Raw genomic sequence first — 18568 nt, 5'->3', positions numbered from 1 at the left:
ACTACTCTGTCTCTCCAGGTTTCTCACTCTATTCTCGTCCCACGTCTACAATAAAGGCAAAAATATAGAAAAAAAAAGATGGCCTTTGCTGTCCTTCATTTCGATCTCTGTGCTCGTGCTTTTTTGGGAGACAGTCATTTGTTCTGCCAAAGTCATACTCTTGCATTTGTTTGTGTACTGCAATCTATTTGAATCAAATCATGAGTACAGCTAGTAGTACTGAAGTAGGTGTTCGTGTTGATGTTCATTTAGCGGAGGGTAAGAAAGAGTTCAGGAGACGTCACAGCTCCATCTTGTAGCGAAATAAATCACAGCAGCGTCTTAGTTTGACAAGTCTGCAGAGGACAGCGTCACAACGACTGTTGTTTCTATTGTAGTGTTCAAATCCAACACACCAGTGTTACCAGATCCTGGTGAGGAGTTGTTCTCGTCGTTGTTGGAGGAGGAGGAGAGAACGCCGCCAGAAGTCTTCTCCGACTTGTCCACCGTGCTGCTCAGCATAGACCTGGGGGCAGGATGGAAGGGTGGAGGAGGAGGAGGAGGAGGAGGAGGAGGAGGAGGAGAGAGGAAAGGTGGTGAGACAGCAGGGAAGGAGAGGGAAAAATAGCGGGACAGGAGGAGACGGGATGAGATCATTCAAAAGGAGGAGAGGAAGAAGTGTTTAAGAAAAGAGAGGATCACAAAAAGAGTGAAGAACACAAAAAAAGAGGAGGGAATGAGGAGGGAGAAATGGAGAGTGATTGAGAGGAAGAGGGAGATGATGAGGTCATGAAAACGCATGGAGACATCGAGCAAAATTTCTAAGCACCCCGTGTGTTTGTGTGCGCACATCTTTCAGGTTCAAAACCAAATGCGTGGGTTCGTAGAAGAGTTTGTGTTTCAGACATTTTCAAATCTGCCTGCACACAAACACACATGTGGGTACTTGGATTTTGATTTTTCATCACACACGCGCGCACGCGCACGCACACACACACACACCACCATGCAGGTCACCTCCACACCAGCACTTTCACTCTCTGGGATGCTACCATTTGTTTGCTAATCTCTCAACTCCCGATTGGTTAAAGCAAATAACACCACCACCAACCAATTACATCCCAGCTCGGCCCCTCCCTCTCCCAGCCATTCACAACAAGCTCAAAGATCATCTACTCATTGGCTCCCAGTCTAGTGTTGGCAGGCGGTTTTTGGTAGAGCCTGAGGATTTTCAAGGGGTTGTCAGGGTTTTTTTTTGGTTTTTTTCGGGCTTTTCTGTATCTCACCTGCTCCCCTCATCCCGACCCTCTCCCTCATACGGACTCTCGAGAAAAATCACACAATGTTTAGTCTTTTTTCAGGCTAAGAGCAACATTTGGATTCTTTCAAATAAAACAAAACAGATATGTTAATCAGCTGGCTGTACACAGTTGCTCTGCTCGCCATGCCTGCCTGAATGTTTCCAATCCCACCACGCTGACGATACCAAAGGGAATGATTTCTATTCACAGTGCTTCAGTTTAAAGTGGCTAACCACGGAGGGCGTCACAGCCCTGATGCCAGTCCACTCTGTGCACGCAGCGAGTCTACGCGAGGACGAGCGTCGAGGTCCTGCAGTCTGTTCTTACATAAAAAAGGAAGAAGCGTCTGAAACTGAATAAACACCAGTCCTGAACGGAACTGCATGCTGGGAGAAATATTTAAATCTAACCAATCAGAAAACAAATCGGTCAACAGAAGGTCAATACAGCAGAAGTGCTTTAACACACCTCACACCTATGGTGCATTGAGTCAGTGTAGGAACATGTGTATCTGCTCTCTACAGATAAAACGCTCTGTAAACAGTGAACTAAACTCTGGAAATGATTTAATTCAAATAAAGGAAGGAGCTGCTTCAAGCAGGTGAAGGATGGATGTGAAACAGGTGATGGACGAGTGAGAACAAATAGAGCTGCGGTGTTCAGACAGGAAGTGACGAACATGACGAGCTCAGGATGAAACGAGTAGCTAAACTCACGATACGATTTATTTCACAAACTGAGACTGAAGACAACTGATGACTGACACGGAGTCCTTTCGGGGCAAGCTAACCCGCTCTCCATGTTTGGAGCTGATTGGAGCTTCTTGTTGAGGCGTCTATTAAATGACGCTTTTTGTCTCGTCTGTTATCTTTTCATGTCTTTCATTTTCTGTCTTAGGGGAAGCCAAAATGTTCCCTCACCTCCCATTTAAAAAGATGAAGGTGCGTCCTCTGCAGCTGCTGACGCCTACGCTATTATTACGATTAGAGTACTGATGTGAATCGATTCATCACTATGACTTCTCTTTAAATCCTGCAACGAGCTATTGGAGATCAGAATCAAAGGACCCGCCTGAGAGCTGCGGTGAAAGGAAACAGAGTGGATTGGCACAATAATGGAGCGTTTTAAAACAAATGTTAGGAGAAACAAAACGAGTCAAATGAGAGATTTGGACGTGGATGGAATGGTTTGGAACAGAAAAGTCAGCATGGTGAGGGCGAGGCGTGCAACTTGAGGAGGTGAAGGAGCATTAATGATCCAGCGCTGCGTCTAAACCTTGATTAGTAGAACTGTAACCTAAACACAGGTCGCTGAACAGACGCTCCTGGAAACACTGTGACTACAACCTGGATACAAATACACATGTACACACACATGTACACACACACATCCTCTCATACCGACTGACGAGACAAAAACACACACAACAGAGTGGATGGAGACACACAGACGACAACAGATAAAATAAATGAAAACAGCATAACACATGCAGACACTGGAAGAAAAGTGACAGGTAAAAAACAAAACAAAGAGTCATTAAGGTTGAAAATTAATTCTGATAAGTGGAGAGACATCATTCCTGTTTCGCCCCTTTTTAAAAAAATAAAAAATTCATCATGACAAATATCCCCTGTAACAGACACACGCGTGTTTAAATGAGAACAAGGTGAAACAGTCGAGGTCAAGGTGACGTTACGTCGCTCTCGCTCTTTTCACATGCCGCGTGTGACGTATGAAGGGATGCAGCGTGGGACACGAGCACACCAAGATGACTACTTGAACTCAAATACATCCTGCGTGCGTGCCTCCACGCGACGAGAAGTGTGAAAATACACTGCACTACAATCTATCCAGAACTAACAAACACAACTCTATGCCCACGATTCATTCATGTTCATTCCATGTTTTTCCTCCTTCAATATTTCAACTGATAGGATTGATGAGAAATTTAGATTAAAAACAGTAGATGTAAGTTCAACTCTATACTGTCATATTAAAATGTAGTTGCAGCTTCTAACCACCAGGGGGAGCAACAGTCCTGGTTAAGGAACAATTGCTGTAGCACCTGGTGAGAAAAGCACTCGACAGCAAGTGTGTATTATCTGTATTCAGCTAATGTCACGTGTGCAGTAACATTAATGTACATATACTTGTATGAAATGTAAGTGTGTGTGTGTGTGTGTGTGTGTGTGTGTGTGTGTGTGTGTGTGTCCAGTATGAAGGTGTCAGTAGGTCAAAGCCATCCAGTTCTGTTGCTGCTTCTGTTAGAGAGCCATCGCCGGGAGTGAGAAGAGGAGTGAAAGAAAAGGAAGAGTGCAGCCTGAGAAACACTGCAGCACCGTCCCCCCTGGCTCCCTCTTACCCCCCCACCCACCCACTCTATCCCCACCAACCACCCACTCTATCCCCCCCCACCCACCACTCTATCCCCCCACCACCCCATATCTACAACTTTAGACCTGAGTCAGGGACTTACCTAGAAGTACATCTAAAAACATACACTAGGATGTAAAAACACAACAGCTGCCTCTACAGCTTATTTGATTCAAGAGGGCGAACCAATGAGAGCAGAGAGGTGACATGGATGATGGTTTGAAGGGTTTTTTTTAAAAAATTTTTAAATGAAGTTAGTTTGGATAATTGTTATCATGGAAATGTGACACAGCTGAAAATGACTTAAATACCCGGAATCTATTGCTGTGATTCTTTGCTGTGTCATATGATTCAAGATCTGTGATTATTCCACTCAGACTCTCTCTCCTGATCTGGATTAGTTTTATTCCATGACACCTCGACAGTACAGGACTTGGAGAGGAAGTTATCAGCTGAACTAATAGAAAAAAGGTAAATTATCAGCTGAGGCTATGAGAGGGAAAGGGTTAAGAGTTGGAGAGGAATTGTTTGATCTATTGCACCATAAGCCCTGACCTAAATCTGAAGCGCTACAGGGGGGGACACCGGCTCACACACACTCTACCTGCTGAATGAATGGAAAGGCGGGGGTTGTTGAGGAATAGCTTGATGGGAGGGACGATGGAGGGCGGTAAGAGGCAGAGGGTTGAGATGTTATTGTGCCGCGTGATAATGGAGTGAGTGAGTTAAGTGACAGGGTGAGGTTAGTAGAAAAAAATAATTTAAAATGGAATTTAAAAAACAATAAGGGCCATAACACGCCACTCAAAACCAGAAGGCTAAAAAAAAAAAAAAAGCGAGGGCCAACCACAGAAAAAAAAAAAAGAGATAAGGCTCAAGGCACAAAAGAAGAGTTCAACAAAAAGCTTCACGAAACACCAAAAGGGGAGGAAAAAATATATATGTGAAATATATATGAAGGAGAGAATATACGTATATATAAAGGGGTTATATATATATATTTAACGTCTGGGATGTTGCCTACCTTCTTGGAAACCTGAACGAGAGATTTCTACAAAAACAAAAGAGGATAAAGAAAGAAAGAGAAACTTAACGTATAGACTTCAGACTTTCCTGTATAAGACAAGCTGCCGTCTGAGTAGTAGTTCAAAATGGGGGGGGGGGGATAAAAGTCCAACATGTAGCAGGCTTACTTTCAGAATAAAGCAACAACCACAATGACATTCAATAACAAACAAAGCAAGAAAACAACAAACATCCATCAGTGTTTCTGACCGCTGACTTCCCATCCGAATGGCATTAGAGGTGGGGGGAGTGAATGTGTTAACAAATGCACACTGAAACACATTGGAGGGCTTTTATCAGCTCACAAAGAAGTGCTATGATGAGACCCTGTTTGGACAAAGTCACCCCCCCCCCCAACCCAGACTTGAAATGAAGCGCTTCAGAGCGGTCCTGGGTGATCTGAAAAGAAGTGTTTTGTGAGGTGAGAAGTTCAGACATGATCAAACTTCAACTAAAAGAGAAAACCACATCCTATATACACACACGGACAGATACACATTCAAAAAGAAAAAAAACAAAACAACAACAAAGGTTAAGCAAGAACTGAATCTTTACACACATGAGAAATGTATCTATTTATCTACTCTACACACACCACACACATCTCGATATGGTTACATGATATGTTAATAAAACACACAGCTTCAGTCAGTGTGTGTGTGTGTTTGTGTTCAAACTGTACGAATGGAACAACCTCGGACTACAGCACCTCTACTTCCTGCTAGCATGCCAGCTATCGAGTCAGTGAGTGTGTGTGTGTGTGTGTGTGTGTGTGTGTGTGTGTGTGTGCGTGTCAAGGTGTCCCCACTAGCGGTATTTATAGTTGAGGGAAAAGTGATATCTCCGGTGTAACCATGGATACTGTCGCCACGGAGCTACAGTATCTCTGAGTGGGAGGCCTAGAGAGCGGCTGTGCCTGTACCTCCGCCTTACACACACACTGACACACACACACACACACACACACAGACACACCCACGCATGCAGGAAACAGTCGATTACTCTGCATTTCCCTTTTTCAAGCTAACTATCAGCCTCAATAACACGATGAACTCATTCTCTCTCTCTCTCTTCCTCCTTTCTTCATGCACACGTTTAAACATTTCATTTCTAATGAACCTCTGGGAGAAACTGGACAACGTCTTCATCTTTGCTGCTCTGTTGGTTTCCCTTCATGCTAATGGACTGAAATAAGCAGATCTACCATCTCTTGCTTTTTAAGAAGTTTTAATCTGCCTTTAACTGTCTGTGATCGCCAACGTTTTCATGTGAGTCAGATTAAATATCAAGAAGATCTATTACGACCTAAAATCAACAAATCCACAGGAACATTTAGAAACCAACTACACATTTTTCTGAACACAATGATGTCACTAGAGATGTTGGGCCGATATTTTTTGTCCAACCAAAAAGTCAAAGTGGAAAGATCAGTCGACTTATGTATCTCCGTGTTCAGACATGGCAGGGTTTGACACATTGTCAGTTGTCTACTTTGTTGAGCCGTCATGCTCAGGTACTCCTGAGAGCAGCTTTTGGTGCTGTAAACTGCCCGAGAGGACCGAGGTGAAAACTGGGCCAGACGTTTGAACCGAAACCAAAATGACTCCCTCGTCCCCGCTGCTCCAAAGTAAATTACAGAGCAGACACAGCTGCTGCCTTGCTCTCCCCCGTCCTGCTCGGAGCAGAGTCGTAGATCAGCGCCAGTTTAGTAATAGGGATGAGACCAGAGCAGCTCCTGACGATATGGACGTATATATACACAGCGTGTTGTTCCTGAGATGAAATAAGCATGTGCACTGACTTCAAACCACAACTAGTCATTTTCTGTTTCAGGCGGAAACCTCGCAGGAAAAAGCCTTAAACGCTACTTGTGCTGCAAAAAAAAGCTGGATAATAAGTAGCACAGCTGCTTCAGTGACTGCGCTACAAGTTTATTCTTCTCTTTCCATCTCTGCCCATCTAATCTGTCTCACTGTTTCCTTTTTGTTTACGCTCTAAAACCACAGAAATCGGAACCATTTTACCTTCCCAGTATCCCACGCTCCTTCCTTTTGTTTTCCTGCTACTCACCTTCGTACAAACTTGGATGTGAATTTGCTGAAAATCCCTGTAGCGCCTTGTGTCCTCCTGGCTTGGCTGTTGCCGTGGGACAGTGATGGGGACGCGGGCCCGCCGGGATAGGCGGAGCCCTGCTGGTCTCGGGCGCCCCGCTGCTGGCCTGCGTGGAATGTGCTGCGGATGCCAACCCCCCGGGAGAAGTTGGGACGGTCTGACACGGCAGCGCTGCTTATGTTATGGGCAGATGGAGACGCACCGGGAGCCCGCTGAGATGGCGCACTATAGGGGAGGATTTGGAGGTGAGGGGAATTGGGGAAAGGCGGGCGGTACGGAAAAGAAAAGGTGATGCAGAGGGGGGGGGGGGGAAAGGGGAGCAGGGAGGTGGACGTGAAGAGGGAGGACGAAGTGAGGACAGATTGGAGAGGGACAAAAGGATAGAAGGTGTGATCAAAGAAGAGGAAGTGACGGCGGAGAGAAAAGAAAGCAGAGTAAAGATGAAGATTTGGAAGGACGGAATCCAAAGAGAGAGAGGAGAGGACAGGTAGAGTGAGGTGTGACGGAGAGAGAGAGAGAGAGAGAGAGAGAGAGAGAGAGAGAGAGAGAGAGAGAGAGAGAGAGAGAGAGAGAGAGAGAGAGAGAGAGAGAGAGAGAGAGAGAGAGAGAGAGAGAGAGAGAGAGAGAGAGAGAGAGAGAGAGAGAGAGAGAGAGAGAGAGAGAGAAGAAAGGAAAAAGTATCAAAAGAGGGGATGGGTTTGAAGAGGAGAGAAACATACAGTTAGTAAAAACAATTGAGCTGTAATGTGCTTTTTACCCGAGCATAAGAGTCTGTTCACTGTCTGCTTACACTGATGTTTCACAAAATCCCTGATGTCAGCAAAGTCAATATTTAAGTCAGCAGCAGGTCACACACACTCCTCTTCAGAGCAAAGCATGACAAACATAAGTCTCCCACTCACTCAAACGTAGATTTAAAAAAAAAAAAAACACAGCAGGAAACCCCAAACTTTAAACTGTATGTATGCACGTGTGTGTTTATATCCGTCATGCCAGCGTGTGGCAAGTGGAGAGAGAGAGAGAGAGAGAGACAAGTCATAAAGAAATGGACAATCGACTGTCGAGTGCTGCAGGTGGACCGGAGCAGAGACTGTAGTGACTCAAATGTGTGAAGTCAAAAACAAAATGGGAGTTTGTATTTGCAACAGTCAGATTGGCAGTGACAGGCTTTGCCCACCATTTATATATTTATTTAAATAAAATGTTCTTGGACAATTCAAGAGATTTGTCCAGTAACAGAAACTCCAGACAGCCAACAACCATAAGAAAGGCGGCACTGCTGCCCATCTGTAGTCCACTATTAGAGTATGTTTTGTATCTGTTGCCATGGGAAACCACATTAACTACCGAGTAAGAGACACACAATCCACACACCCATGCGGGTTTCACGGCTTTTTACTGTATTATATAAAGGCATGTTTTCTTCTTTTTGAAAAAAATGTGTAACCTAAAAACAGCGTTGTGTTTTTAAGGACTACATGTTCCATTCTCCCCTGCAGGGAGAGAGCAGGCAGAAAACTGGACTGCATGCAGGGTTGACCGGAGCTGCTTTGTGAGTGGGAGTGAGTGACAGTGCTGGAACAAGAGGTAAAGAAAGAAAGAAAAAAAAACATCTGAGAGAGGGACTGAAAAACAAAACCACCGTGCCCGTGCAGAACTCGTCTACAGTCGAGCATCCAGAGAGAAAGAGAGCCGTTTCATACGGACAGTGGAGCTGTGAGATGAACAGCTTAAACGCATCTTTTGATTGGATGTTGATGTGTTCAAGTTGTGCACCATATATATAAAATATGCCTCCACACACACACACACACACACACTACTCTGCTATGGACACAGCTGAAAGGCAGACGAGGTATTGACTATGGCTGTAATTTAAGATTTTCCAATTTCTTGACAACTTCAAAGTATTTTCTCTCTCTCCAAGTGTTCAGAGGCCGTGCATGACAACAATGCAAGCTGAGTTCCCATGATGCAGCTGGAGGATTTTCATGCGAGGCTGCTTGGTTTGCATATAGCAGAGTGCACCTCTACTTTATTGAAATATGGAGCAGCCTGTGTGCAGCCACATCGTCTCTGATCAGCACCATGTGTTCACAGTCATTTTTAATGCAAATGCATGACTAATTGAACAGATTTTTTTTTTTTTTTTTTAAGAGGGGTAACTATGGAAAGCTGGATACAAACGAGGGAGTGGAGGGGAACTCGAGGTCACAGGTCTATGTTCTGAGAGAAAAAAGGTGCCTATTCTCCAGCTCAGGGAACGGTCTAAGTGTTGAAGCGGTACCTTCTCTCCAGCGTTCCCAACCAGGTTCGAAACAGTCCGAGCTCACTGCTGACCCGACGCATGCAACAGAACAAGACTTCAACATAGAGCGGACAAAAGCACATTCAACTAAAGGGCAACCTTGACATTTGCTCTGTTGGAATAAAAGGGGGGGGGGGGTTCTGTCTCTATCAGTTCAGCCTCTGAATGTTTTCTGAAGCTGCCTTAAACAAAGTTGAAGATCCTCGACCTTAACATGAATCACAAAGGGCAGAAATACAAGAGCTGATTAAAAAAAAGAAGAATCAAAGTAGCCCTTTAGACAGACTGACAAACAATAAAGCAACAGACACGGAGTAGAGAACCCACACACACACACACACGAACAACCACACAGTCATGAAAATACTCCTTCAGTCATTCAAAGTCGTTTTAATGACCCAGCCTGGTGAAACGTTTTACTCCGAGAGGGAACTTTAAGCATCAACAGTTGTGACACATCGATCAGCTCGTTTCTCAGAGCGGCACAAAAAAAACCGACGGTCTGTAATCTTCAGATGAAGGTGTTTGTTCTGCACAGCCTACAAACCGAACTGTGATCGTCATCATCAGTCGTTTTAGATGCTTAGCGGTGTGCTTCTCCTTCTGTGTGTCAGGGGATGTGCCATGAAGCTCACAGGCTCTCGAAGACGCTGAAGGCTTAGTGGTTAAGAAGCTGAAGAGGAATTTTTCTGGATTTATCTCCAGATTTATTTATTCTCTTTTTAAAAAAGGAAACGAAGCAGGAGGGAGATTTCCTCAAACTTCAAAGATGTTTATCTTCTCTAAATTGCTGTATTGCTTTATTTTGTATTAATTTTGACCTCAACAAGGTTTCTCGATGAACGTACAGACTCTGAATTAGAGTGGGAAACCTTTACTGCCACCATTTAAAAAAAACATGTCCGAGGAAGAACATGGTGAAAAAAAAAAAAAAACCTGTTGGTCTGGTTTGTAAACTCCGTCTGTCTGGTCTGCTGGTTAATGTCAGGCTTCAGGCTGACTGACGGTCAGAGAGGAGACATGTTGACATCACCGCACTTTCTTTCAAACTTTCGGAGCACTTCTATCTTCTTCTTGCAGTTGCTTAGGAACTGGTCGGTGTCTAATAGATGAGTCTTGGAAATGTTGGACTTCTTACTGTAGTGGTGTTCGAGTCGTTGTCAGGTCAATATTCAGAGCAGCACGTAAGAGGGACAACACCTTATCAGCTCGTATTTACCAAACCTACTGAATTCCCTCTGCAGCTACGCTAACGCTACCTCTACTTCCTGGTTCTGGCTTTCCATGAGTGGCTCTGTTTGAGGAAACATTGTGAATATGTATGAGAGGAGCCTGTCTGTGTTGCTGGAACAAAAAAAACAAAAAAAAACTTTTTCATTGATTGATTGATTGATTGGGGGGGGGGGATCTGGCAACCAGCTGACTGCTGTGTGCCAGGACTTGTCCATATGTGAATGACAGATAATCAGAAGGTTCATCAGGTCAGTGAAGTCCTTTTTATCTCATCGTGGTAGAAAGTTTCATCAGAGACTTTATCTTCTTTTTCTTTTTTTGATGCTGGAAGGAGCTGCTGGAAGGACGATGATCTGAGCTGTCTAAAGTGGTTTGTGCTGAAAGAAGCCGCAGGAGCAGTAGGAGAAGTGTGTGTGTGTGTGTGTGTGTGAGAGTGAGAGAGAGAGAGAGAGACTTGCCTGGGCCGTGGTGCGTGCAGGTCAGAGGGGCATGGATGATTGGAGGAGGACAGGGACTTGTGGTGACGGGGACGCGAGGAGGAGGAGGAGAGGACGGCAGCGGCTGAGGCAGTGGAGGCGCGGGAGCCCGGAGTGTTTAGACTGGGAGGAGGGGGGGAGGAGGAGGAGTGCCCCGCCCAATGAACACACACACACACACACACACATTCACAGACGGGAAGGACACAGTCCAAACACACAATCAAACACATGGACAAGCATGACACATACAGTCACACACGATGGGCGGGGTTTGTGTGTGGGTGGGTGGGGAAGTGAGGTGGAGCATGGTTAGAAGCAGCACTTCTCAAACACAGTAAGGGAGGGGGGGGGGGGCAGGGGGGGGAGTTAGAGAAGTACAATAACAGAAGAGGAAGAACAGAGGAAGTACTGTAGAGACGAACGGAGACAAAGAGGACGAAGAGCACAGATGGAAAGTCTGCGAGTGTGATGAGGCGGCACTTTGTACGTTTGCCCTCATCTTCATGTTTTTAATCTGACTCACACTAAATACCAACTTTTCTGTGGGTCAGAAGACCGAACACACTCAGGACAAATTTGGTGGACGAAGTCCAGTAAACCAGAACGGAGCAAATCTCCACATAAAACCTCAAAAAAAGCCAGGATTTACCTATCCAGCCAGAACCTTTCATCTATTTCTATTTGACTTCAGTCAACTTTCTAATATTCCAGTTCTCTAATAAATCATAATTTGTAAATATCATTGATCATGTTATCCTCAGCTTTCCCATCCTCTGAGAGAGAAGTGACAACAGACCTTCAAAATAACCTTCTCAAATAAAAGCACACAAAGCTCCCCTAAAAAAGAAACATCTAATTCTTCTTGGCTGTTTTTTTGGACATGAGCGAGTTCTGTCATGTTATTGGATCATCACTCTTACATTGACAGACATTTGGCCTGAATTCGATGCCTGTTAAATACCCTATTTGATGTTTTTTTTCATCTTTTCTCTTCCTCACTAATGTTTAGAATCTAAATCTGTAAGAAAGAACATTTCTTAAGCAGAGCAACACTGGCGATTTCCTTGGCCCACTTTTAATAAGCAAGGTCGCTCCAAAGCTCTTCACCGCACTGACAGCTCCAACTTGACTTTATCCACAAACAGCAAGAGAGAGAGAGCGAGAGAGAGCGAGAGAGAGCGAGAGAGAGAGATGTATAGAGGTCAACCAAACTGCTGCTAATTACAGAGAAAACAAACGCAGTAAAGAGGAACACAGACTTGGATTAGTGCAGCTAGTGACGGAGTGCATTCACTGGATAACCCGGTGTGTGGTAAGTTTTGAGCTTGTGTGACATGTATGTTTAAGCTTCTGTGTGTGTGTGTCAATGAGTTTGTATGTGAATGCATAAGCCTCTTAGGAGGTAAAAAAAATGGGGACCATATAGTACCACTAAGAGTTAATATTCCATCACAAGTCGTACTAATCTACTTAGAGGGAGAGAGAGAGAGAGAGAGAGAGAGAGAGATTAATACAAAGACAAAGAGGAATTTAGGAATCTGGTGAAATCAAGGAAAGAAAGGAAGGTGACCAGAAACAGTGAGTGAGCTCAGACAGAGAACGTTAGAAAAGGACAGGAAGAGGAAGTGTGAATAGAGGGGCGTTGGGGATGGAGGGGGGGGACAATTATAAAGCCGAAACTTCAAAGCATTAATGATGATCAAATAAAGTCACTTTAAAAAATCATAGCAGATGACAACCACTACGTTAGCAGAGCCTACCAAAGCTAATAGACCCACAATACTAAAAAAAAACAAAAAACAATGCTGTTTCAAATGACCGCCTTGTTCCCCTGCAGTGCTGAGCTCGAGAGGAGATCATCAAAGCAAACATTTACCACGGACTTTATTCACCGTGGATTCTATCAAGTTGTTTGTATTTGAGAGAAAAAGGGGGGCATTTGAAAACGATACATTATAATGTTAACAAAACAAAAAAAAAGCAATGACAATGAAACACTACATCACAGTTATGCGTTATGTTGAATGTTTATGAAAAAAAGCACACGAAGCTTATGGCAGGTTAGGCATGAGCGAAGTGTGCGCGTGGTCGTTTTTGTGCGTCAGGTACGACGAAGAGAACGGAGCCGGGTCGATGGATTTCATTTCGGGCCGGATGAAATGAGAGAGGTGCATCTAGAGTATCACATCTGGTGAGTCCACATCATGAAATCAAAAAAAAAAAAAAAAAAGGAACCGATGGGAGCTTCCTTCAGCTAATTATGACGACGTTCGACTTCATTGTGTTTTTCTGTCATGTTGTCAGATTGTCACCTTGTTGCTCCTTGTGGGGATTTTAAACCTGCCTAAAAAAATATACCCATCCATGCTAGTTTAGATAGCACTGTACAATTAGGAACGTCAAACTTAATGACATGAGGGAGTTCTGTAGATTTAAAGAACTAAAGGGCTCTTCTTGGGTATTTCTTCAGTTTTGGGCCCGCACGTCAATCTTGAGTAAATTCAGGCATGCATGTCCGTTGTTGGACCCTCGCCTCGGCTCTGAATAGCAGACCTCCATCAGACCATCGCTAGTAATCTGTAATCTACTGGAGGTTTGGCCTAAATTCCCAGAGGGAGCCTGATTTCCTTGTCCTGGAGGGTTCACCCCGCCCGCCCTGGGGGGAAAGCTGTGGGCCCTCCCTGAGCCAACTGGCAGAGCGCTGAAGAGTACCAGCCAAGGTCTGGGATTCAGTCAGCGAGACAGCTGTGGGACGACTTCATTCACAAACCATACTGAGTGTATTCGTATGATGTGTGTGTTGCAGTTTGGAAACAGGTCTACCTCCCAGCAGCGACTTGAGTTACCAGTGGAGGAGTAGAGGAGTGTGTGGTAGGAGGATTCTAAGTTTTGTATAGATATATCTGTGTGTACCTGTCCTTGCCGTTCTGGATGCCCTGTCCCAACGTGGCTCTCTCAGTCAGAGGAGAGTTCCGACTGCGACCTGTACCGGTGGACAGGATGCTATTCTGAATGCAGACGGGGAGAAAACATGAAACATTTCAGAACGTTATGATTGAGGAGTCAGTTAAAGACAGTCAGCTCTCAGCTTCACGGAGGAGAAGGGAAGGAGGGTTATCAAAAGGACATCTATGACTGACTTTAACTTCCTCAAAGTGATCAAACGTTCACCGAATCCCGCCTTCAGAGTACTTCCTGAATTTCATTTCATGCAGACCGTCAAACACCCAGCAGAATCATACTTCACCCAACACATTCAGTTTCACTTTGTTGTTCTCTAACGGTCATTGGGAAAAAAAAAAAAAAAAAAACTCCCACACAGGTGCTGACCTTTATATTTGCTTCCTGAAGCGGACGTTGAAGGTGGGCGGAGCTAGACTGGGAATTACACAACTTCACTGAAGTCCGCAAACTAATAAAGACGATCAAAGTCTAAGCTGCCCAACCCTGATAGGGTGTGAGCACACTGAAAATAAAAAACAGTCAGCGGTGTGTAGGGACATTTAAATTCACATGACTTCTAAAAAACAACAACAACAAAAAAAATAATTAAAAAAGAAACTCAAATTCGTCTCAGCTGGACACGACTTGAGTTTTGACATTGTTGAACCTGTAACGCCCACGCTGTGCAGTGAATGCAGCGAGTTTAAACTAGCAGACTACAGCAGGCTGTAACGTTACTCTCGTACTTCTCTGTGCTCCCGTTGGTGGACGCTGGTGATATGCACTTGTTGACTAAGCTATAATAAAAGGCTTCGGGTTCCTTAAGCGGTGTCGACTGAGTGACTGAACCTGACAAGATTAAAAAAAACGATTAGACTGTATACAAAGAACCAAGCACACCCTGAAACATCACGCACAGCTTTCACAGCTGGCTGCTATTATTTTAATTGGTGACATTTTTTTTTAACTCGTTTTGATCTTTGGACTGTGACGTAGGATCAAATAAGGCTGACACTGTGTTTAACGCTCGAGAGCACGAATTACTCATCAAGGTTTCTCCTGAACGCACAGTAAGTGGTTACATTGACACAGGAAGTAAACGCCGCAGTGTCGCTTTTTTTTTTTTTTTTTTTTTTTTTTTTAACACTCACGGTGGAAGGCGTGGCGCTCTTCTTGCGATCAGAGGGGACCAGCGGGCTTGCCGGCACCTTGGTAGTGGAGCTGCTCGATGAACTTTTCCTCCCGGAGTCCTCCGCTGAGGTCCTGTTGTCTGCTTGACCGCCCCGTTTAGAGTAAGAGGATCCTGGAGAAAGAAGAGAGGGGTGCATCAGAAGGGCAACAGCTTCTCTTTCTTTTCCATCCACTTCCTCTCTTTCCTCATCGCTTCTCATTATTTCAGTTATTTCTCTACCTGCTTGTGTTTGGCAAGACTAGAAACTATCTCTGCGCCAGGATGGAAATTATATAAGAAGTTTAAAATAAAAAACATAAAATAATTAGTTCCATCTGCTGGCACAGTGTTCTTCATCTTCCAGCTCCTGACAAATGACCGTCTCAGTCTGTTTCCCATCTGCGTCCACTTCTATCAGTATGTAATAGACATCTGCTGCAGCCCTTCCTCCTGTGACACACAAGCCTCACCCTGATCTGTGCCTCGGCGGTTCTGAGGCTTCTGGTTGGACGACACACTGCGTTGTACCTAAAAGGGCAGAAAACGGGACACGGGTCAGTGAGGTATTCTTTCACTAAACATGTGGGATGTAAGTATGCCGAGGGAAGAACCGCCAACGATACGTTCAGCAGCCAAACATCAATAGCAGAAGACCATACTGGATTTGATGAACATCTAACTGGTGAAGTCAGTGTACTTTTTCTTTTTTTGCACTGACTGGAGATCACATTAGGTGGAAGAATAAGCAAAGCAGATTATGTGTTCTCATTGTACCTTGTGAGGCGGGGAGGGGGCGTTTATGTTGCTTACATCACTTCCTGGCCGGGGCTTGATGCCGCTTTCATCCAGCTGAGGGAAAAAAAAAAAAAAAAAAAAACACAAATCTGAATACGAGTGTACGACAAACGCTTCTTTACACGGTGCTGTTGTGAGAATATGAAAACACATCGAGGATACATTCAAGTGATCAAATGCAGAGATGAGAGCAAACTCCATGGATGTGCAGTGAGCTTTCCACGAGCTGTTTCGGTCGAACATCAGCAGAGGTCCATGTGAGAGAGCTCTGTCAGACTAATAATAACTGGCATGGCGCTGTGTGAAGGCGTGTAGGTGTTTGGAAAGAAGCGGCGCACCTCAGAGTTCCTATAGTCCAGTAGCAGATATGCAGCCATCACATCGTTGTACTTCTGGTTCACCAGCGAGTCCGTGATCTCCTCGTTAGAGAATCCCATCTGTAACATGATGTCTGCACACACACACAAAGGAAAAAGGAATTACAAATTATAGCTTCCTGCAAGTCCTGCAGATAAACACGCTTTGTGCATGAACAGAGTCACAAGTAAAGACAGGCAAGTCACAGTTACATTTACACAAATCATGAAAATTAAATTATCATTTAAACAATTTTGCTAAACCTACTTCTTCATAGAAAATAACAAGAGGAGTGTCACTGACTTTCTTTCTGAGTTCTGTGTCTAACGATGTGTTTCTTTGATCAGAAAACAGATTTGTATTATTTTATTAGATCAGATCATTGAGAAATGATAAATTATACATCTGCTTGCCTTTAATTTGTCAAAGGCAGCAGTGCCCCCCCCTCCCTTTCAGTTCATGCTGCATGCTGTGAGATAACTGTGTCACTAATCTTCAGTTACTTATTGTTGATAAGTGCAGACGCGGTGAGAGAGAACGAGAAAAAGTCAAAACAAATGTTTGAGCAGACATTATCTGCGCTTGCAACTCGGCTCGTATGAATCACGGCCTGCGATCTGTTACGCCAAACTTACAGCTTACACCGGTGTGTGTGTGCGTGCGTGTGTGTCGAGTATTTTCGAGTCATCAGGCTCAAGTCCAAGTAAAGTCACGAGTCACAGGCGTTAAAAGTCTTTCAAGATTTCGTCAAGTCGAGGTTCAAAGTCATCAAATCTGTGACTCGAGTCTGGCTCGGGTCAAAGTCATGTGACTCTAGTCCACACCTCTGATCTGTTGGCTACCTGTCCTCCTTGGGTCCTTATAATCTGGCTGGGGTTCGATATACGGTTTGAGTTCCTCCTCGTCGTAGCCCACATTCATCCAACGGTCCCTCATTATCTGCTGCTGGGAGGCAAGCCACACAGACGGACACAGGACAAGACGACATGTCAGAGATGGTCGAGGGGTAAACAGACGAGGAAGAGACAGGAAGGAAAGAGGATAACAGAAGGATAAGAACACAGTGAGGGGTAGAGATTCACAATGTGTCTCTGTATGACAAGTCAGGGGAAAAGGATGTAGAAGAATTGATTTTCTTTTATCATTTTTAACTCTTCTACAAAGTGAGAGAATTATCAACGTGTGAAGGTCTCCTCCTTTAAAGGGGACACGTCTGATTCGAGCAGCCTGGGATTCAAATCTGGCATCACAACAAAACAGGAAACAAAAAAACTCAAAGTAGGCATCAATTTAACATCCACTGAACTGAATAAGTCAAAAGATAAAGCAGCTTAAGCAGAAAGTAGCCGAAGCTTCAGCGAGAGTGTGTTTTTAAATTCGAGATAATAATGTGAAAGTGGTCAACTCGCTTTAAAACGAGCTAACGTTCATGTAGCAACCGAGTTTGGTAACTCGTGCGTCCTAAAACTAACAGCTATTCACTGTGTCTGTACATCACACTGCAGCCCTAATGTCACAGAGAGGTGGTGAAGCTGCTGCTTATCCCAGGAGATAGAGGAAACAGTCTGCAGGTTTCATGGACGTGTGAACGCAGCGTACCTCCAGGCTGCCTCTTTTCGAGGGGTTCAGGATGAGGAACTTCTTGAGCAGGTTCTCGCAGTCCGTCGACATGTAGAAAGGAATCCTGTATTTACCACGCAGCACGCGCTCTCTCAGCTCCTGTGAAAGCGCAGACACAACACATGTGGCGAGGCTTACAGGGACTGCAGTGGTGACAAGGCTCCTGCCGGTCACCAAAACGCTACAAGAATCATTATCACATTTAAAATCTTCTTCAGTGGCTCATGCACACACTTTACACTTCTATGTTGTGTCAATCAAGTTTAACAGAACCTGTACTTCAAAATCTCAGAGATGAGAGTCGGGCCTTATATTGCAGATTAGATATCTTTGAATTTAAACTTTATTTTTGCCCTCAGTTTGACACATTGAAAAGAAATAATTCATCTTTTTGAGGCCAGTAAAACGAGAAAACATTGAGTTAAATAAAAAGATAGAGCAGTAATGTGGGAGGAAAACTAAACTCCAGGCAGCTGTACTGCAATATACAGATCCCAGGCATGTAAATATCAATATCCTCACACTCGATGTTATATCGCCCACCCGAAATGTGTCTGCACTTCCAGAATGAGTCATGTGGGTACCGAGTGAATGCACAGTATGATGGCAGGATTCAATTATAACTACCAGTGTTAAAACAAAGCATCAAATACCTTCTTGAAAACAAACCATGTGTCAGTACTCATGCGCTTCAAGACAGTTGTTAGTTTGGCATTTAATCAGATTTACACATTTACTACTCTGACTTCCGTTTCTGTATTTTTGAGGGCAGAAGGAAGCGAAACCAGCGTGACAAATACTACAGCCGGCCCTGCTTATGTAACGCTGACCA

At 44.3% G+C, this 18568-nt stretch overlaps 1 protein-coding gene and 1 long non-coding RNA gene across 2 annotated transcripts in view; one reads left to right on the top strand and one right to left on the bottom strand.

The window, feature by feature from the left end:
* mark2b (MAP/microtubule affinity-regulating kinase 2b) overlaps nucleotides 1-18568 on the bottom strand; it is a 44033-nt gene that overhangs the window by 1336 nt on the left and 24129 nt on the right. Inside the window, 12 exon segments of the mRNA XM_079371331.1 lie at nucleotides 396-505; nucleotides 1266-1301; nucleotides 4678-4704; nucleotides 6789-7055; nucleotides 10830-10970; nucleotides 13764-13858; nucleotides 14945-15096; nucleotides 15435-15492; nucleotides 15739-15813; nucleotides 16098-16210; nucleotides 16941-17061; nucleotides 17716-17835. Coding sequence (XP_079227457.1) covers nucleotides 396-505; nucleotides 1266-1301; nucleotides 4678-4704; nucleotides 6789-7055; nucleotides 10830-10970; nucleotides 13764-13858; nucleotides 14945-15096; nucleotides 15435-15492; nucleotides 15739-15813; nucleotides 16098-16210; nucleotides 16941-17061; nucleotides 17716-17835 — 1315 coding nt within the window.
* Nucleotides 7067-8443, top strand: LOC306841432. Its single transcript, XR_013781511.1, has 2 exons — nucleotides 7067-7181; nucleotides 7230-8443. It is a non-coding gene; the product is annotated as an uncharacterized lncRNA (long non-coding RNA).

Source organism: Symphodus melops (genome assembly GCF_947650265.1).
Source record: "Symphodus melops genome assembly, chromosome: 20".
Classification (NCBI taxonomy): domain Eukaryota; kingdom Metazoa; phylum Chordata; class Actinopteri; order Labriformes; family Labridae; genus Symphodus; species Symphodus melops.
The sequence above is the reverse complement of the archived record's forward strand: the minus strand, read 5'-3'. Positions and strand labels throughout refer to the sequence as shown.